The following is a 21,540-nucleotide window of genomic DNA, read 5'->3' on the forward strand; positions in this document are numbered from 1 at the left end:
AGTCAATTTGATTCCCTCCCCCTCTTTCTTTTTTCCTTTCTCCTCCTGTGATGAGGCTGCATTTTAATGTTTTAATGTTGTATTTTAATCTTGTTTTTAAGTTGTATTCATTCAACTTGTTTTTATTATTGGTGGTTAGCCGCCCTGAGCCCGGCCTTGGCTGGGGAGGGCAGGGTATAAATAACATTTTAAAAAATTATTATTATTATTACATCATTGACAAAATAGCTAATTAGAGGTGGGGCAGGTTTGTTAAACAGAAAAAATTGCCACCTATTCTTGTCATATACGCAGATGTCTTCTTGAAAAGATGATCTTTGTTCTTCACCATATGCACTCCATTCATAATAAGCTGTGCTGACTGCCTTCACCCTTCTGAATTTTATTCAGGAAGAGTCATCAATTTGTTTTATGTGACAAATTTATAGGCTGCCTCGTAGGCCATGCCCTCACAAAGTGGTAAGCACAGAAACAATAAGAAAGACAACAAATGAGATGAATTATTATGAAGCAGCACCTAGGCCCAATGAAGCCTAAGTATTTCACTCTCTCTCTCTGTGGGGGGGGGGGGAGAGAGAGGGGGAGAGAGAGAGCTTGAAGGTACAGCTGAAGAACACATTAAGAAAAGGCAGCCTGGAAAAGAGATGTTAAGTCCCACTTGAAAGCGTGCACTGACGGCAGCGTATGTAACTTACTCAGAAGGGAATTCCGTAACCATGAGGCCACCACTGAAAAGACCCCATATTTTGTGCCTGGCAACCTTATTGCTCATACCGGTGGGCATATGACCAGGACCTCCATAGCTGATTTTAGTGAATGAGCAGGGTCATATAACCAGTCCTCAAGTTGTTAAGGGCTTGAAAAGGTCGGCACCAGTACTTTGAATGCTCTGAGGGGAGTTTTAAAAATGGATTTTAACATAGGAATTATAATCATTGTGAACCTTGCCATGGTAGGTGCAGTTACATTTATCCAGCGCTGAAAGCCAGGTGGTTTTGACCTTGGATCAAAGGATCAAAGCCTTGGATCAAATTAGACTGGAAGCTGATAAGGAAAACCAGAGATTTAGCTGTTGCCTCTTTAGTACAGGCATCTCACACCTTTGGAGAGTTGAGAGGTGCTGCTCTTGATGAAATAAGTGAGTAGCCTAGCATCTGAACTCTTCCAGCTCATTGAGGAATTGAAAAGGCTCTTAGACATGCCTGGGTAAACATTATGAACTGGCACAGCAGCAGCTAATATTTCCCCCACTTCAGATTTCCAGCCTGAGGAAGAGTTCTCTGCAGTAAGTAAATGCTGCCATCATTTTAAATAACTAGTTTTATTTATATACAAATAAAGTTGGGCCAACTTAAGACCGCATCCTGTTTGCCTTGGAGGGGAACACTGAATCTTTGGGGTGACATCGTCTTTACCTCCTGAGGCAAGGTTGATCTTGGTCTGAACTCAATCTTTGGCATCTGCACCCTCCCCAGAATTTCAGGCTGTGCCAGAAATTATGACTCTGTGATTTTCGTGCTTTCCGTGTAATGGAATTGCGCAGATTCAGTGAAAGGAAGAAGCCTTGTAAGAGCGCATGAAGTGTCATATAATGGATTTGCTGTTGAGGATGCATGGCTGCAGTAAACCAGATTCTCTTGCTCTGGTTGTGTACAGTCCAAAGGTGGACAAGAGAGGGGAGGAAGAGGGCTGGAATTAGCAGCAAGTTTGTGAATAAACAGAGCTATACATGTGCCTGATTGCTAGTATTAGAGACCCAGTGGCAGGAAGAACATAAATGTTCTCCGAATCTTGTGGACATGAGTGGGTTGAGTGCTTTTGGCACTTGTGTCTCGCTTGTGGGCTTCCCATAAGCATCTGGCCTGTGAGAACAGCATGCTGAACTAAATGGGAATCACCAGAGTTCCTTCTTAAGCTTTTATCTCTCCATGTCATCTCCAGAAGGCCTGGCTTGGCTTAGAACATAAAGGTGGATGGTGCAGATACTCAGCATAGTTTCGCTCCTACCCTCCCCTTTGAGGAAGCCTTGCCTAGTGGAAGGAAAATACCTTCCTTACTGACAAAGCTGATAAGATCTCATTCCTGTGGAGGATTAAAAACCTCCCATGTGGCCCAGCTTTTCACACCCTGGTCAGAAATGTGCAGTGTGATTCTTAATAGGAACAGGATCACCAAGGAAGTTGCGAGGTCAGAACCTGTTTCTTTAGTAGTAGTCCTGGGAGTGGGGGGTGGTCAGTACTCAAGTTTCAAGTTGCCAGCTGGAAAATTGCTTTATTTGGCAATGTCCTGTGCATTCCACAGTGAGGATGTGTTTGATATGCAGACTTTTGAAAGAGGCAGCTCTGTGCTGGGCTGTTTCAGTTTCGGTGCTTCAGGCCCTCCCCTCTTCTACTTACTGACTGAAGCCAATTGGCTATGAGTTCTTATTTTAGTCTTGGCCAAATTCAGCCAGGTTTTGAAAAGATGGCCAAAGCACATACTTCAGTTGCTGCCCTTCATCTTTTCCCTTAAACGTGAAGTTTCCTTATGAAGTCTAGCCAGTTTCTGAACTTGCCTTCATTTCAGTTGAGAGAGAGAGAGAGAGTGAAGTACCCCATACTTGAAAAATGCAGGCTGTGAGTGTGGAGGATAAAGAAAGTTCTTTTCTCATACAGGACTTTGTTTTTCCCTTCTCGTGGTTCCCTAGGCAGGATTGGCCAATAAGTTCAACAGGAAAAGAGGCACATCCATTGCTCAGTACTAGCTATGAGCTTGTGAGTACGCTGCTTGTGATGGTTGGACTAATCTGCAGAGATCCCAATGAGGGTTTGACAGGGAAGGGGTGGGGGAAGTGTAGTTGGACAAGGTGAGCCATAACGATGATGTGAAATGGAGCTGATAAATTATGGGAAAGAACTTGATAAGCATCTCTGGAAAGTTTGCTCATCTTATGCCAGAGCTACTGAAGTCAAAAAAGGAAGAGGGTAGCACCAGTGTGAATTTTAAAGAGGTGAAACTCCCAAGGTGAAGAAAGCAATTTATTGATTGTGCTTTCCAGTTCGACCAAGCCGTGGCTCTATTTTAATGGCTCTTTCATTATTAATGTACTGGTTAATGAGCAGCCCATAACTTGTTTGTCAGGTTGGTTGCTTCTATAATGTGACTTCTGGTTCCTAGAACTTCAGTCTAACATGGGTTGGCTACAAATTCCAGGGGGAAATAGTTCCTGGTGAAGAGATGGCCTGATTGTGTGGGGAGAGGCCCTTTGAGGGTAGTTTATTTAGATTGGAGTGTCCTTCTGCACTTGATATAGAAGTCTAGCTCATTATCATTACCTTCAAATCAATGACCCCTTGTTTTGTTTAAAGCTCTCTGAAGGAAGACTCAGTAGAAATGCATTTCCCAGGACCTGGAGTTTCTCCTATGTCTTGATCTCTGAGTCCTGAACCTCTCTCCCCCACCCCCCACCCCCAAGAACTGACACTGGTAGCTGGATCAGGATCCTGATGAGATAAAGGGCTTTTTGGCCCCACACTTTATAGGCACAGCCCTGCGTTCTAAAGCTCAATGTCCATGTCAGAAATTTCCATTCTGATTTTATCCCGTGAACTGCCCTGAGATATAAATCAATAAATAACTGCAGGTACATATTCAATAAATAATATATATGCATATAAGCACTCTTTTTCTCTCTCTGGAGCTTTCCCCATGAAAACCTGCTTTTTAAAGCCGAAGTACAACAAATGGCAATTCAGGTTTTCTGTGGATTGCTGCTTGCTCCAATTCAGCTTTAAAGAGTGGGTTCTCACAGGGAAATCTCTGGGGTAAAAAGGCAAAGGCACAGAGCTTTAAAATACAGACCATGCCTGGAAAGCGCAGGGGAACGGTAAGTGTGGATAAGCCCAAGGATAATATTTGATTCTGGATCAGTTACTCTTAATTGCCTTCACTACCCTGCTCTAACTAGCAATTTCACAAACCAGGGTTGTGTAGCAGGAGGTTAGGTAGCCGCAGCTGCTCCCACTGGTTCCTCCCTGTTGTCCAGCCCCTTACCTCAGCTGCTGTGCGGCACACCACCTGCTAGCCAGCGGCAGCCTTTGAATCAAGGCATGACTTTAACCTTGCTTACCGTTTGTGGTTTGGAGCCCAGGTCACATGGCATGGCAAGGCAGAGACTCTAGCTTGTTGGCAGCCATGGGGAAAGGAGCACTGCAGGAACTTTTGAATAACATGCTCCAGCAAGCCACTTATTCGTGTTAAACCGTATTTCCAGAATACAATAACGTGCATCGGGAAAGCGGGCTGTAGAGCTGATCAGGCAGCTTTTAAAACTTTGGCTCCATTGCTACATTGTCACACCAGCCTTCCACTCTTTCTTTTATTTGTGAGGGCTGCAGGGTCGGACGAATCCTGCGTGTTGTTGTCAGGCTTGAGAAGTGTCTCCTGATTGCAGTGTTCTTGTACTACCCTGTTTGCCTCCGCCTAGGCTACTGAAACGGCTCCAATTCACTGCACTGCTTTAGATGGTAGAATGTTCAGGTCCCAAAAAGGCTGCCTAGGAAAGGCCCCAGTGAATTCATCTCTGCTGCATTTTTTTTGCAACGACAAATATATGCCTTTTGTAACCAGCAAGCACACTATTTATCTGTGTTTGCACACTGGCTTTGAGCCACTTGGATACTTTTCAATCAGTTGTGCAGTACCTCCTACCTTCACATATTAACAGTTGGGTTAGAAAGGAGAGCCACAGTTTAAGTTTTCTCATACCCAAACCTTCCTATCAAAATGCTGGTCTATACCGGTATAGAACAATATCACAGCAACAAAAAAAGGAAGTTTTCCAACTTGGTTGCAGGCTACATCACAACGGAGCTTGTTTGCCTTTTCTGTGAAGTTTTTCCTGTCAAAGTGTGTTGGGAATGAACATGCACACATGAAGGCAAAACCAGCTACACACCAAATGCCATTTCCTAATCTGTTGGGTTTGACTAAGTGATGTAAGAATGCTCCTCTTTCTTCCCAAATACAGCAAGATGCCCTTGACTGAGCCTCTTGCTTTGGGCAGTGGAACAGCTCAGTGAATCTGGAAGGGTCAGCTCTTCCCTGAAGGTTTTAATTAGGGTTGCCTATATGTGACATCTATGTGGGACGTGGGTGGCTCTGTGGTCTAAACCACTGAGTCTAGGGCTTGCCGATCGGAAGGTCGGCAGTTTGAATCCTTGCGACAGGGTGAGCTCCCATTGCTCGGTCTCAGCTCCTGCCAACCTAGCAGCTCCAGAGTATGTCAAAGTGCAAGTAGATAAATAGGTACCGCTCTGGCGGGAAGGTAAACGGCGTTTCCGTGCGCTGCTCTGGTTTTGCCAGAAGCAGCTTAGTCATGCTAGCCACATGACCCAGAAAAACTGCCTGCAGACAAACATCGGCTCCCTTTGCCAGTAAAGCCAGATGAGCACCGCAACCCCAGAGTCATTCGTGACTGGACTTAAGCGTCAGGGGTCCTTTACCTTTATGTGTGATTCATTTCCTTCTTTCTTATATCACCCTGGAACATCTCTTACAGGAATCTCTTGGGCCATTTCCTTGTTCCTCCTTAGCTGTTGCCAGTTGGCACTGCTCCGAGACACCTGTTGCGCTGCACAGGGTGTGGGCAGGTAGCAGAATAGGTAACCAAAGCAGGCTACTTATCTCACTTATAGGTATGGAATGTGCTGCTCCATGTTGCACTCCCCCAAGCCCTTTCCTGCCGCGTTACCCAAGATTATGCAATCTGGTAGATTATTACAGTATAATAATTTATTAGCCTTTACCCTTGGGTTTCGGGGCAGCTTGCAACAATTAACACACGTTAAAAACAGTTTAAACAACTTGCAGTCACAGAAATAAGGTGGGTGCTAAAAGCGTACCTTGTAAGTGTCAAAAGCCAGGGTGAAGAGGATCTATACAACCCAAACGCTGAGATATGTGAAGTGGCTTGCAGCTGGGCCTAATATTGGAAACCAAAGAATGGACAAGGTGCATGGAAAGGGCTGCGGCAAGGGGACTCTCACCTGTTCCCATCCCTCCCTCCTCCCTCAATTGTTGCAGATAGCAACAGCTGTGGACTAAGGTTATATGTATATGCAAAACATGGCTTTTGACACTTTAAGTGAAGCAGCTCTGGGGTATGGAGAAAGGAGGCTCTGGCAACATTATTCTAAGAATAACTGTGTTGTGGTCAGAGCATGATAGTATCAGGGAGAACCCAGATTCAAGTCACCATTCAACTATGGAGTTACATGGGAGGAGAGGCATGCAGACTGTTTTAAGTTTCCCAGGAATGTAGGAAACTGCCTTATGCCTAGTCAAGACCTTGCTCAGAATTGTCTCCTTGGACTGGAAGCAGTTCTCTAGCATTTCTGTCGGGGGGCATTCCCAGCCCTTCCTGTAGATTCTGGGGGATTGATCTGCAACTGAGCTTAACATATTTTGTTCCTTTTTTTACTTGATAGCTGCCAAGCTTAATCCTTCTGTGTTTCCTTGGTTTTTTGGGGGGGAGGGAAGGAGTGTAAGCAAAAAAGAATTCTGCTATCCTATTTCTTTCTGTCTGCCACTTGTCCTAACTCCCCCCCCTCCCTGGTGCATATGTTTGCCATGTTATGTTGCTATGCCTACCACCCACTCCCACGTTCTCCTTTCCTGTGGGCACCTTTCATTTGGCAGGTGTGCAGTTTGTTTTTTGCTGCACTGAGACTTCTCATGCAGCTGCAGAGACAGGAAGATGCTATTACTGTTCGTTGCTTTGTCTCACGGTGCCACGTCTGTCCATACTTGCGCTTGCTGACAGCAGATCGTCTTGTGTGTAACAAAATAGCTGGGCTGGGCTCTGGATGTGAACTTCCTCCCTCTTTCAGAACCTTACCCCTGCATATGTAGACATGAAATGTTTAGGGGTGAGGTGGGGGCAGGAAATGCATTTTCTTGTAAGCATCCATGCGAAAGCTGAGCATTGTGAACGTCAGGAGGCTGATCAGATAATCAAATTGGCATTAAATGGTTTTCGAGCGAAGATGATCCTTGCTTTTAGGCGATGCATGCATGGGTTGTAAATGGCTATTCTCTCCCCAAAGAGAGAGCCAGTGTGGCGTAGTGGTTAAGAGCGGTAGTCTCGTAATCTGGGGAACCGGGTTCGCGTCTCCGCTCCTCCACATGCAGACCTTGGGCTAGTCACACTTCTCCGAAGTCTCTCAGCCCCACTCACCTCACAGAGTGTTTGTTGTGGGGGAGGAAGGGAAAGGAGATTGTTAGCCTCTTTGAGACTCCTTAAAGGGAGTAAAAGGCGGGATATCAAATCCAAACTCTTCTTCTTCTTCAAAGACACAGAATGCCTCTCAAAATGGTGCTTCTCTGCTACAGTTTGTACTTGCATTAAAATTAGTCCCCCCCCCCAAAAAAACCCCTGCTGGTACTTTAATTGGGGCACCTTTTTAGCCCTTCAAAATGTTTGTGTAAAAAAAAAGTTAACCTGACGAATGAGCATTGCCTGTACTCATTCTACCTTCTGCTGCTTCCAACAGGTCACTGTCTTCTGTTTCCCTTGCTGCTGCTGCTGCTGACGCCGCCACCACCCTTCAGCCCAGCTGCACCATGGATAGATGATCCTGGCCCTGCCTCAGCCATGCTGCAGTTGCGTGGCCGCTACCTGCTGCTCTTCCTAGGGGTGCAGCTGGTGGTGATGGCTCTGCTGTACCACGATGGCTACCGCAAGCGTGTTGCCTATTTCCTGGGCATCTTCTACAAGGGGGGCACATTGACTATATTGTCCAGCCTACACAATGTTTCGCTGCCAGGGGACGTCTACGCCAACCTCAGCCTGATTGCCCGGCCCCCTCTACCCCCAGAGGAACTTCCTTACTGTCCAGAGGCATCTCCTTTCCTTGGTAAGGGCTTCTCTGTTCTTGATCCTGGTTCTGGTTAGGAACTGAGGATTTGGAGTCAGCCCTAAGATTTGAATGGTGCTGGGCTGGCGTGGTTGTTCTGAAATTAAGAGTCACAGAAGCCATAATGTATTGTTTCACTGAACCAGCCAGCCATCTGGAAAGGTTTTGGGTGGCACGTGAAAGGCAGAAATGAGCATGAAACAGTGAAGTAAATTCTGAGCAAGCTTTTGGGTCAATTTTGTCTCTTTGCGTGTAGCGTACTAGTTCTGAGACTAAAGAGTTTAGTGTAATTCAAAAGCTTGCTTCATGTTTACACCACTCTTTGGCCCTTGGAAAGAAGACACAAATTCTGGAAGAAGAGTACGGCAATAGTGATTTTTAAATAGAGATGCCTAGAGATGAGAGACCCCCCCCCAAAAAAAAGAGACTTGAGGATTGTGGGCCCATCGTAGAAGTGATCTTCCATTAAGCCATGTGAAATGAGAGAAGTGGTTCTCTCTCCTCGATCCATGCCCCCTTTCTTGTCCAGTGTGACTAGTGAAAGCATAGTGATAACTCAGTTCATAGAGCATGAGACTCAATCTCAGAGTCGTGGGTTTGAGCCCCAACTTGGGCAAAAAAAATCCTGCATTGCAGGTGGCTGGACTAGATGACTCACATGGTCCCTTCCAACTCTACAATTCTATGATACTTTAAGTTTGCAGGGCTGGAGCAGGTGGAAAGAGAAAAGAACCCTGGAACTGACTAGGAGGCTAATGCTCATTTTAATCTAAAATGAAAATGTTTCGAGGTGTTCGCCTCTTGAGAACTCTGGGTCACGTTGGCTCTTAGCCTGCGGTCTGCTGACTACCTAGGCGGTGAAGATTGTTTGCCTTACCCGTGTCTCTGCTCGCCTGCAGGAGGCCCCATTCGGGTGACTTTCCCCGCAGGGCTGTCTCTGGATGATATTGTGTGGAAGAATCCCCTTGTGACCAAAGGGGGGCGCTACCGTCCGCCCGACTGCGATGCAGTCCACAAAACAGCCGTCATCATCCCCCACCGCAACCGAGAGCAACACCTCAAGTACCTGCTCTACTACCTGCACCCCTTCCTGCAGCGGCAGCAGCTCACCTATGGCATCTACATCATCCATCAGGTGCGTTGCCACAGCCGTGTGTGAGCTGGGCAGGGCAGAAGGTTTGAATTATTACAGTGGTACCTCGGGTTACATACGCTTCAGGTTACAGACTCCGCTAACCCAGAAATAGTGCTTCAGGTTAAGAACTTTGCTTCAGGATGAGAACAGAAATCGTGCTCTGGCGGCACAGCGGCAGCAGGAGGCCTCATTAGCTAAAGTGGTGCTTCAGGTTAAGAACAGTTTCAGGTTAAGTACAGACCTCCGGAATGAATTAAGTGCTTAACCCGAGGTACCACTGTATTATTATTATTAATTTTATTATATATACTCCACCCATCTCGCTGGGTTTCCCCAGCTACTCTGGACAGCTCCCAACAGAAGAGTCTCCTTGGCTGCTGCCTGTCCCTGCAGTAATGTGTGGCCTCTCTCTCTCCTTAGGAGAGGAGGGAATAGAGGCAATAGCTCTCTTTATTGTTAATGGAGGAGTGCCCAGTGAAGGCAGGTGGGCAGGCAATGCTTTTTTTCAGCACTAGGCCTCAGTAGGGGGCAGTGGGTTGCGCTCTGATTGCTGCAGAGAGGGAAAGCTGTAGTTCCTTCCAAAAGGTGCGGTGAATCATGCTTTCTACTGTGCTGAGTCTGATCTCTGGAGAGGTGGGGAAGAGTCAGGCACAAGGAAAGGAACCCTAGCAAGAGTACTACGGGGTGGGGTGGAGCTGAGACTGGGTATGGGGAGTGAGTAGGGACCAACCAGCACCCAGCGGTTTGAGCTCACCGAATTCCTTGGAGGGGGGAAGAGATAAGGTAAGGAACCTCGGATGTAGATGAATGAGTCCCCCCTGGAGCATGCCCTAGCCAAAATAGAAATGGAGTAGGTGGTTCTGGAGGAGCTGTCAAATGCAAGGATGCCAGAAGTCAGCGTGGAGGAAGGATACTATTTTAATGTAGCGCCTAGTGGCGACTGTCCTGGATGTGAGAGTTTAGCACTTTAGGGGAGCTAGTTTACACACACACACAGAGAGAGAGAGAGAGAGAGAGAGAGAGACAGACAGACAGACAGACAGACAGACAGCTCTGGTGTAAATGCCACGCATCTCTTTCTCAGGCTGAGAACTACACTTTTAACCGGGCCAAACTCTTGAATGTGGGCTTCAAGGAAGCTATGAAAGACGAGGACTGGGACTGTATGTTCTTCCATGATGTGGACCTCATCCCTGAAGATGACCGCAATGTGTATACCTGCGACCGTTTCCCCAAGCACGTGGCTGTTGCCATGGACAAGTTTGGCTACAAGTAAGCTTCTTGGATTTGGGTCTGTTTCCATAGGAATGCCCCTCCCAACCACTCTTTCCTTCTTAAAATAGAGATGCCCAGTCTCCCTTCTGAAAACAAAATCACACTGAAAACAACTGCTTTCTCGTGTGTTTCTAGGCTGTTTTCTAGATGCAGATATGGGGAGGAATGGGGAGTGTGCTGGAAGAGTTAGAATGTCAGACTAGAACCAGAGAAACCTAGGTTCAAATATTCACTCAGCCATAAGGCTTACTGACGGGACCTTGAAGCAGTCATCCTCCCTCAGTCTACTTTGCAAGATTGATGTGAGGCTAAAGCAGGGGAAGAGTCAAATAATGCTGTTTTGAGCTTGGCAGAAGGGCAGCCTTCTTGCGTGCAGCTGCATTACAGGTGGGAGTTGATAGAGAAAAGCTTTCTGCATACAGCAGCTCAGCTGTAGGGGAAGGTTGGTGCTAAAGAACTGGAAGCCTAGGCAGGACCAGTGTTAGAAGCTCAGATGTACTGTATAAGCCAAAAGGCTCCTTAAAGCAAGGTTGCAGTCGCCAAAGCGGAATGTTTAGTTGCCATTTTGGGACAAGATGGCTCTGAAGTCTTATTTTTCAAATGATGGGTTGACTGTGATTATCAGTTTAACATCTGGCTTCTTCAGATGACAACCTTGAGCTAGGTTAAGAACTTTGAGGACTTAAAGAAGACAAGTCATTTTATCCAGGGAAAGTCTACATAAATACTGGCTTACTCCTACCCCTTTTTCTTAATGGGGACATGGACCGTTGATAACTTAAGAATATTCTTCACAACTGTGAGCAGGGCAGTGGGGTGGGGTAAGTGAAGACAAGCGACAACAATTACGTAACTATAACGTTTTTCACCGCTCCTGCTCAGGCTACACAGAAAAAGCATTTTGGTTGCTGACATTCATTCTGACTATGCAGATAAAATATTAACTGATTGAATTGTACAGGATAATGGTATTAGGGTGTGAAAATGGTCAAGATCCAATGATCCCCAGTTATGCACCTCCAGATGCTGGAGGTGTCAGGCGCCATCCTGGTGCCCAGACACCTTCACTTGGTCGCAAGTGGCCCATAGCCAGGTGCGAAATGCGCCTGGAACCTGTCTAATTTTGATCACTGGATAGGACCCTGCTCTAGAAATGGTCCTCCTGAAATGCAGTGTACTGCTGCCCTTAAAAACCCTTAAATGATATGCATGCTTCATGCAGTGAAGAGAGTGAGGTCCTCTCTATTAGCTGCCATTTGATTCCTCTTCCAGAACTCTCTCTCAGGTCATTCCATGTGAATTGGTACCCAAATTTATTGCTTTTCCTTTTCCTTCCACATTCCTTTTTCCTTTCATGTTATATCTGTTGGTCTGTAAGCCTGTGGGCAGAACCTGTGCTTGTGAACGTAATATTCGCATAGTAATATTAGATGCCCATATCTCTGTGCCAGCTGAGGTCCTATGTGTTTCCTATAGAGATTCCTATATGCATGGTGGTAGCAGGTGGGCTACATGTAAATAAATGTCCTCTTAAATTCTTGCAGGCTTCCATACAAGTCCTACTTTGGAGGGGTTTCTGCACTCAGTCCAGAACAATACATGAAGATGAATGGCTTTCCCAACAACTATTGGGGTTGGGGCGGTGAAGATGATGACATTGCAGTCAGGTAAAGATGGTCCTTGATGCTAGATAAGGAGGCGGCTCCAGTTCCATCCCTTCAGTATAAAGCCCAGCAGCTTTAGGGGGATTAGGCAACACTATTCACAAAGGTTTAAGGTGGCATGGCTGAGGATGGGACCCTAGGAGTCCTGCCTCTCAAACTTTCCCCCATGGATTGCCCTAGAGTTTGTGTCAGAGCATAGGAAATATTGGCAAGGAGGGATTGGGCAAGCTCTGGTAAGAATCCTGGGTAGGAATCCAGGATTGTTTTATTCTGTTCTTGCTGTTGCCCAGGGGTGGGGCAAGGGAGAGGAGCCACGAGTGGCATGGTGCAGATTTGAAGGCACTGAAGCACTGCATTGCTTGGGTGTGTAATTGTAGCACTTGTGCTTCTGCTGAAACCCCATGTGCACTCCTGCTAATGCTGCATCGTCAATCATCTTCTCTTAGGGTAGCGCTGAGTGGGATGGTTATCTCTCGCCCATCTACTCAGTACGGCCGCTACCGTATGATCAAGCATGGACACGACAAGGGCAATGAGCAGAACCCTAAGAGGTGAGTAGAGGAGGGGACTACTTGGGGCAGAAATGTGGCCTGAACAATTGCAAATGGACGGCTGTCTTGTAAACTAGGTGGTTAAGTGTGATTGTATGTAGCTATTCTGCATCCTCCTTAATGCACCCTGTCAAATGCTCTGGGCCAGGGTGAATGTCCACTGCAGATAATATGACGGATGAGTAACTCCCAGAGAATAGCCATATTTAGATATTTTGTGCTTGAGGGAGTGAAGCCTCCAGCAGTGGCCAAGCTGGGGTGGAGGCATGGAATGTTCAGTTGTTTTAACGGTTTGCAGTCCAGCTTCTGTGAGAGAAAGGAAGGTTGCCATTATGGCTGGCCTGAAGACATCACACAAGGGTAAACAAAGAACTGGTAAGAAGTCCTGGGATGTGGAGATTCTAAAGAACTGAGAGCCCAGACAGATGTTTTTGTTTTTGTGCTGTGATTTTCCCTTAATGCTATTTCTGGTGTGGCAGACCTTACCAACACCCCGTTGTGGTAGTGCAAAATAACCTGGACTGGAAATTTTGTAGCAAAAGAGAACTGGATAGTTGTTCCCAATCCATTTGTAAAACCCAGGCCCCCACCATTACCAACCAGGGCTGTTGGTCCTCACTGCCCACTCTGAGTTGCCATATCACAAGGATAGAGAGTAGAAATTGTACAATTGGTAGAAATTGCATGTTGGACTCAAAACGTAAAACCTTATGCACCGTTGGAGCTTTGGCTCAGTCCTCAAACCTTCCTTGCTTGCTAGTTATACACATCCACTCCTGCTTGTAGGCTGTATGTGTAGTCTTGCCGCTTTCCTATTTCCTGCTTGGTGTGTTTTTTCAACTTCGTCCGTCTGCCATCTATTATCCTCCAGTCCCTGCTTTTTCAAGCATTCTCCTTCCTTCCTTTTCTCCTCCCCACCTGCCACGAATAGCTGCTCCTGATCTTAAGCTGTGAAGTTTCTTCAGAGCACCCACTTCATCATTGTGAGTGGTTTGTATTTTTCGGCAGGTATAGGCATGGGTATTTGCAAATGTTTTTCCGTTATTGACAAACATGACACTGTCCTCCTCGCTTTGTTACAAAACATTGACCACACCCATACCATTTCATTACTGGAAATCTGTGTAAAAAGAATATGCAAGCTTCTCCTAACCTGCAAATCCAAGGAGTTGCACTTTGGGCGGGGAGGTGGTAGGAGAAGGGCTCGAGTTCTCTCGCTTGACTCTGTGAATTTGTCTTACAGATTTAACTTGCTGGCCAAGACGAGGAGAACATGGAAGCAGGATGGCATGAACACACTGGAGTACCAGCTGCTCTCCAAGAAACTCCACCCCCTCTACACAAATATCACTGTCTTCATTGGCACTGAGAAGGGAATGCACCATTCCATGTGATGCACTAGCCACAGAGTGGCCTGGGGACAGGAGCCCCACCCTGCCACTTCTCTGGGACCAAGGAAACCAAAGAATCCACAGGGAGATGGACAGCCCTGAGCATTGTGGTCATCATGTGCTGACTGTCGTGTCTAGCAAGGTGCTAGGGGTACTGCATACCAGGGACTGGATGGGGGCTCCACACAAAGACTTCATGCCCCTCCCCTGGAGCATTTCTCTCTTGAGGGCTGGATGCAGTCTGACTTTACAGGACTCCGTTTGTGGGATGCCTTTCATACCTTGGTTGAAGGAGCGGCACGGTAGCTTGAGCAGAAAACCAGGATTGTCCTTTGCAAGTCTGAACCTCTGCAGCTGCTGTGCCATGGTTTGTCTTTCTTATTAAAGTGCAATTTATTTTAAAGCGTGTGGCCAAGTAGCAGTTTCTCTTCTGGAGCAAGAGCCTAAGAGGGAAGCTGTTAGCAGCCATCTCTCCTGGGCCAGTTGTGCTCTTCGCCAGGAAGGTAAGAGAGGAGCTGTATGAGGGCCAGAGCTGATTGGCAGGTCAACACACTAGCGCTGGGATGGCCCAGGCAGGTAGCAATGAGTTGTGCTGGAAGACATGGTGGGCTTATAGGTGGACTATCAGCAGTGTCTAAGGAGATGTGATAAAATGCCAAGCTAGCTTGTTGCTCGCTCTTGCAAAGGCAGTTATTCTGAAGAGGTCCCTTCTGTTCACCCTCTTCCTGCGCTGCAGAAAGGATTGTAGCTGGATTTCCACCCCCACCCCCTTTCTTGGATGAGTGGATCTCAAGGATCTCTGCTTTTACAGCTGTGTGGGCTCAGCTGGTTCACTGAATTAGTATATGCAAGATGACCCCTTCTGTAATAGTATTGGTCTCTCCAGAGCAGGTCCTACCTACTGGGATTTGTAACAGCCACGAATAGCAATAGCAATAGAGCTGAAATTAGGATTGGAACTTATTTTTAGCTCTTGTGATTTGAAAATGTGTTCACTGTCAGCCTTGGAAGACAGATGAGTTGACCATTCACTATACAGTGGTACCTCGGTTTTCGAACGTAATCCCTTCCGGAAGATGGTTCCAAGTTCTGAAACATTCAAAAATCGAAACTCAATAGTTGACAGGGTCTTGCACTCAGTGGAAGCCACATTTCCTGTTCATCATCCATGGCGTGTTCGAAAACCAAAGAATTTACAGTTTACGGCGTTCAAGTTCCGAAACATTCGTCAATGGAGATGTTTGAAAACTGAGGTACCACTGTAGTTTGTATTGATTAGACTAGGTGGTGGTGACAATTTTGCTTTGCAATTTCTCAGGTGTTGTTCTTCCACAGCTATCTCCAAACTCTTAAAGAGTTCAGCCAAATCCCTTCAACATCAGAAGGAATCAAGACAATGCAATGAACATGGCTGCGGCCATGCTTTTTCCAAAGGTACCTTAAGTAATCCTCAGAACTGTGGAATCAGCCATGCCAATGCATAAGCTGAAGGAGTTGTGATAAAATGTGCAAGTCTGGCTTGAACTTCTGCAGCAATCGTTTATATGAAAAGGAAGTAAAATGTGCCCTAAAAGAGAACAGTGATATTGCAAAGAAACTAAATGAATTATTTGTATCCATTGTGAAAGATGCTGGGCTGATGCCTGATCCTCAGCAGCCTTTTCGAGGGAGGAGTCTGAATAACTGAGACAAATGGCTGTGACAAATAGAAGCCCTAGTGCTTATTATCAGATGGCTGGGTCTGAATCAGATCCATTCCAAAGTTATTAAAGGAACAAGTGCGAAACTGCTGATCTTCTAACAGAGATATGCAACTTATCCCAAAAACCAGTTTCTGTACCAGAGAACTGGAAAGTAACCATATATATAGAGAGAGAGGTTCAGGTGTGAACCCAGGAAATGAAAAAGCTAGTAAGCTTAATAAAATTCTATCAAGTATATAGAAGTTACAAACCTTTCTGAAGAAGAATCAGCATGGCTTCTGCAAAGGAAAGTTCTGACTCACATCTTTTAACTTTAGTCTGTCAACAGGAATGTGGATGGAATGATCATGGAGGATCTTGGGCCTTTGGACTTTTGGGCAATACCTCACTAAAGCCTGCTGCATAAACTGTTAGTCACAGCATAGAAGGACCTCTAATGGATCGGTAACTGACTAAACAACAGAAAGGAGAGAGCAGGAATAAATGGACAGTTCACAATGAAGGGAAGAAAGAGAAAATATATTGTAGTAGTTTATAAATGAGATGGCCAAACACTAAATTATTCAAGATTATCAAACCCTAAATGGATTAAGAAATTTTTTAAAAAGATCTCCAAATTCACAAATGAGATTCAATATAATGGGGGCAAAACCTCCTAACTTTTGATATACTCTGATGGGGTTTTAGCTAGTGCTGATTAACAAAGATGATCTCGGGATTAGCAATAATTCATTGCTAATGATTATTAGGTAAGAGAATGAGAAGGAAACTGCCAGTGGTAAAAAGCCCTTGGCATAATGACATTAGTTGCTGCTGCTAAAATAATGCTGGATAATAATGGATCCATTGTGTGGCTCAGAATAGGTAGCTTTCCGAGGTCTTGTAAATATTGTTCGCTGTTTCCAGGTGTCCTATCTCAAAAATGATACTGTACATCTGGAAGTAGTACCGGCAAGGATAACTAAAATTATCTCTAAATGAAAGGCTACAGTGGTTGCGGGTGAAAAAAAGGAAGAAATGATTGTTTTTGATGGTTGTAAAATTATGTAGGGTATGGAGAAAGTGGTTAAAAAGTTTTTTCTCCTTTTCAGTACTGTAACTCATCACCCGATGAAGGTGGCATAAGATTCAGGACAGATGGAAAGTAATTATAGTACTGTATATTATTTCTTAATGGAATTTACTGCCACGAAATGTGGTGACCACTAGCTTATTACATGACTTTAAAAGATCTGATAAATCCATGGAATGGTTATATGCAACCCAGGCTCCGAGGCTGTGTCCTATATACAGTGGGAGGGTTGTTTCCTTCCAGAGGCATCTGATTTGCCACAGGCCCCAAGGCCTCCCACTTTTCCCATGAGCAAAGGGCTCCAATACCCCAAACATTCTGGACACATCACTGATTTGAATAAAAATCTACATTGTAAAGATGTGTGTTAGACTGGCAATTTCAATTTGTTTTCTAGCAATACCCAGGGCCTACACGCTAGTTTCTGAATGAGAGACTGAGTAAGTTGAGGCTTCCACTGTCTACCTTTGGCAATGTGCTGATAGAACAGGAGTAACACAAAAGTGTCCCAAATTGCAGCAGCAGCAGCAGCAGCAGCAGCAGCAGCAGCAGCAGCAGCAGCAGCTGTGCTGTTCACCTTCCTGTTCTACTTCTTGAAAGCCATCTCTTCTCTTGCTCACGAATAGTGAAATGGTTCACTATTGCTGCAAGCCAGGTTAACATGTAACGGCTGTACGACAGAGATGGGGAAGCGGTGGGCCCACCAACTGATGTTGGACACAACTCCCATTGACCATGGATGCTGAGACTGCAAAGAGCTAGTGTCCTACAGCATCTGGAGGGCTACAGGTTCCCCAACATTGTGGGACATTTATAGAATAGCCTTCTTAGCCAAGCTCCTTCAACTTGTCTGCTGATTCGTATGGTTCAATTACATGAACTAAGCTTGGACATCTCTCCCATAGCTTTGCTGTTATGCTACCCACATTGCGGACTGGGGGAGGTTGTCATGACTGCAGAGATTTTTAAAATTATTATCAACCAGATTCATTCTGCCTTCCTAGAGTGTGGGATATAAATATGAAGGAATACATGAGTGGTATGAACCCCATGCTACATGAATAGTCCAGCATTCTGCTCCCACCCGCCCAAGCAGAACATGAAAACAATAGCTTTGTTTGCATAATTTGTCCAAAGGAAACAGGTGAAAGCATTTCAGGGGTAATAGGTATTTGAAGTGACAGGTCTTATTACCCTGTTTTCCTTTGAGGGAGGCTGCTACATACAGCCTAAAAGCTGGGCCAGGGTATGTGCAGGAAACTACTTGTTAGGACAATTTGGGCGCAGGGTGAGGTGATACAATTTTAGACTCTCCACTGAATAATGTAAGTGTAACTAAACTATCACATCATTCCCCACCCCACCCCCAATCTGTTTAATATTTGTGAGCAACTCTGCTGAAATGAGAGCAGAGTCTGACATGTGGCATTCTATTTTACATTGTATATGATTGGAAAAGCCCAGAAGTCCTAAATGAAAACACCAAACTAAGAGAGCTCAGAATAGTAGCTCAAATCAAACACATACACTCTAAAATGCCCATCACATTAATTGAAAACAAAGGGATAGTACCGAGGTACAGTTGTGTACCTCGATACTACCCCTTATTCTCTCCTGTATAAATGTTATGCATTTGGTCATTTCCAATAATTTCTTAATTTACAATGAGGTACAAAAGGCTGCAGAGGCAGGGATCCATGAATTTTAGCTGTGCAGTTTGTTACCAACTGAACTGTGGCATCATCTGAGACCTAGCCCTCCTGCCATTTTGAAAAGATTGCTCTGCCTCAATTTATTGTGAGATGCGTTTTAAAAAATAATAGTGGTGACATACAATGAAGGCTTTCCATGTTGCCTGCCAGAATTAAATTTGTGGGTGATGCTGTGACCATATTTGTGAACCTTTGTACAGTATCCCCAAGCCCCACTAAAGACAGAGATAGAAGTTCTAAAAACACTACCCTACCCTGTTCTTTTAAGCCCCCAATCCTTAAAAACCCTAATTCCCCATTATAGCCAATGGGACATGGGAATCAAAACTGACATTAGTCTGTTAATTTAAATTAAACTTGGGCTTGATCATCTCTGCAGTCACACAAGCTAGAGACCTCCTTTTGGAGAAGGAAAAAACTGGGATTCTAAAAATGATTGATGTTAAACTGAATACTAGTTTTTTTGTCTTCTCTTTTGCATGTGCACAATTACAACCTGCACACAAGACTTAACAGGCTATAAGATTTAACAGGGGCTTTTAGTCTCAAATCAAGCATTTTTAAAAACAGAAAGAACTGTGCTCAGAGTGGAGTTTACTGTGGAAGAGAGAGAAAAAGAAAAGAATAAAAGCAGGTGGTAATCTGGTAATTTATGCCAGAGAATATACTCTAGCCCAGGTGTGGGGAAACTCTGGTCCATCAGGCCTTCTCATTCAGCCCACAAGACTGTTTTGCTCACCTGCCGCCATACATGACATCAGAAGTGAGGCTAAATAGACATTGGTAGCAGAAAACACACCGAAACACATAGACTTGTGTGTTAGCTGATGCACAGGGAGTTCAATACTGCTTAGGTGTACCAGCTGATTCCCACTGGAAACTGCACAAAGCAGGCCAACTTTGACAGGTGGGCATGACAATCATCAGATGTCACTAAGACACCAGGTGGTTGACAGGTCGGTAGTCCTGTCCCTGTAAGAGTTAGCTCACGGGAAAGTAAAGATTAGTCTACTGCCTCTAAAAGGTTCCTCGCCACTGCTGTAGACAGGAGGGATGGGGAACCTGTGACCCTCCAGATGTTGCAATTTATACTGCCTTTCACCCTTGACCATTGGTGGAGCTAGGAGTCCCAACATCACACGGCGGGCCATGGGTTCCCTCTGCCTACCTTTGAGGAAACCAATGTGACAAGTCAGTAGAGAACTGAACAACACGAGAGCATGACCTTGATGCGCACTACTACCAGAACTCTAGCCTAGCTTGAAACCTTTCCCGAGCAAGGCTCCTTGGAGGTACAGAACCCAGGTGTGACAGCAGAAAGAACAACAGCCACTACTTTTTGTAGTAGGCTCAGTTATTCTTTCCAGTTTGGGCATGTACTTCGTAAAGGAGACAAGTTTCAGGTGATAAAGCTATCTGCCTTCATTTTAACTGTGAATTCACTCTTAAAAGGCATGAATGGCAGTGTGTAGTGTGGGCAGGGTAGGGGTAAAGAGGCAGCTGGTCTGGCAGGAAGCTAAGAATACAGAACCCTCTGATGATCACTTTTAAGCATTTATGATTTAAGTGGGAGCAGATAATTAATGGAATACATTCCCAAGTTGAACAACTGTCTACAAGAGCTTGTTTGTTCAAGTGTAACAGACTCATTTATTCTACTCAGAATAAAGGCTAGGACCAGCACCCAAAACCTGCAGAACTTCAACTTTGTGGTACTTACGAGCTATTGGATGGCCTTGGTTGAGGTTACTTTGTGTTCAAGCAGCAAGTTCTTCTTTCCACAAGCACCACCAAATGTCTAATTTGATTTCCCATCTGCAGTGGAGTTTGCTCATGCGCGCAGCCATCTTTCTTCATTAGCTCTTCTACAGCCCACGCTGCCTAGCCTAGCTGGGCCCAAGCCTCTCAACCGGCCTCCTTTCTTTCAGTTGGTAGCATTGGGCGCAAAACTGTGCACATTTTGTTCTAAATAACAAAAAAGCCTGCACTGCATAATCTGCATAAATTATGCAAACATGCTGTGTTCCAAACAACTGCTTCTTGGGGCAGAAGGTAGAGGGCATGGAGTGCATCAGAGAATTTGAACACCAGGCCATCGGAAGGCCTATCCAAGTCATCTTCTGGTTTCAGAACTTGGAATTGCCCCCACGCCTTTCAAACCCATCTTTACAACCAAGAAACATAACAAAAGGCTGAGATTTTTAGGATGCTGAACCCCAATATCTAATGCCATGATACTGTAGACATGGGCCTGAGTGTACTAGGACTGCTAAGGACATAGCACATATCCCTGGAACAAATTCCTGGTCTAAAAAACTGACACAGGCTACATCCAACCACTCTGCACTTCCATTGTAGCATCACATTTTGCCAGTAGCAGCTGAGTCTGGAACCATGTGCCCTGCTTTCAGAGAACAATGGACAAAACTAACATCTTGTTCAAAAGCCCAAAGCAGCAAGATTACGCTTGCCCTTGTGTTGACTGTATGGTAATTACAATGAAATGCTCTGTGACTGAAATGCTCTTTTTCTGAGAGGGCCCCTTCATGTGTAAGGCCCAGCCGAATCTCATCCAGCTGAAAAGGACAGCAGCCTGCCAAAACTGGAAAAGGACAGTGCTAACACAAGCACCTCCAAGTCTGGTCAGGTACAAGCCCTGATCTACCTGCCTGTGCAGCACAGCAGAACAAAGTGCCTAGTGAGCAACAAGAAGCCACTGGAATAGGGAAACAGGCTCCTTGGGTCACCTCTGGCCTGGTTGCTTCAATTTCTTGCCAATCTAACAGCACACTTGCTATTTATACTACAGCAGCATTTTATGGTGTGGGTGTGTTACGGGCCAACTCCCTGTGATTAGGAAAAATAATATTGGTTGCATCCCTCTTTCTCTGCTAAGCTTCCAAATTTCCTACTCGCGAAAAAAAGAAAAGAATCTTAAGGAAATAGCCTGAGCTCAGACAACCGAATCCTGTGCAGGTGCATGAGCTCAAGTAAGGCAGAGGTACAAGTTCACAACCCAGCTCAGCACCCCTCTCCCTCCTTTGCCACCTTTCCTAATTGTGCCTTGCATTAGTATACTTCAATGATGCCAGAACACAGATCTAATCTAAGCACTCCCCCCACCCCACCTTCCATCATGTAC

At 45.4% G+C, this 21,540-nt stretch overlaps 2 protein-coding genes across 5 annotated transcripts in view; one reads left to right on the forward strand and one right to left on the reverse strand.

Moving 5' to 3' along the window:
• Positions 1–14,314, forward strand: part of LOC309375218 (beta-1,4-galactosyltransferase 3-like) — a 36,961-nt gene extending 22,647 nt beyond the window's left edge. For all 4 annotated transcript variants that reach the window (XM_081920808.1, XM_081920807.1, XM_081920809.1 and 1 more), the window contains 6 exons: positions 7,533–7,895; positions 8,795–9,030; positions 10,115–10,302; positions 11,850–11,972; positions 12,416–12,520; positions 13,764–14,314. In XM_081920808.1, the coding sequence (XP_081776934.1) occupies positions 7,634–7,895; positions 8,795–9,030; positions 10,115–10,302; positions 11,850–11,972; positions 12,416–12,520; positions 13,764–13,914 (1,065 nt within the window). In that variant the 5' untranslated portion in view covers positions 7,533–7,633 and the 3' untranslated portion in view covers positions 13,915–14,314. The remainder of the gene's footprint in view (positions 1–7,532; positions 7,896–8,794; positions 9,031–10,114; positions 10,303–11,849; positions 11,973–12,415; positions 12,521–13,763) is intronic.
• The window catches only part of IL20RB (interleukin 20 receptor subunit beta), a 139,900-nt gene that overhangs the window by 46,073 nt on the left and 72,287 nt on the right, over positions 1–21,540 (reverse strand). The window lies entirely within an intron of this gene.

The sequence above is a fragment of the Podarcis melisellensis genome (assembly GCF_964234715.1).
Source record: "Podarcis melisellensis genome assembly, chromosome: 8".
NCBI lineage: Eukaryota > Metazoa > Chordata > Lepidosauria > Squamata > Lacertidae > Podarcis > Podarcis melisellensis.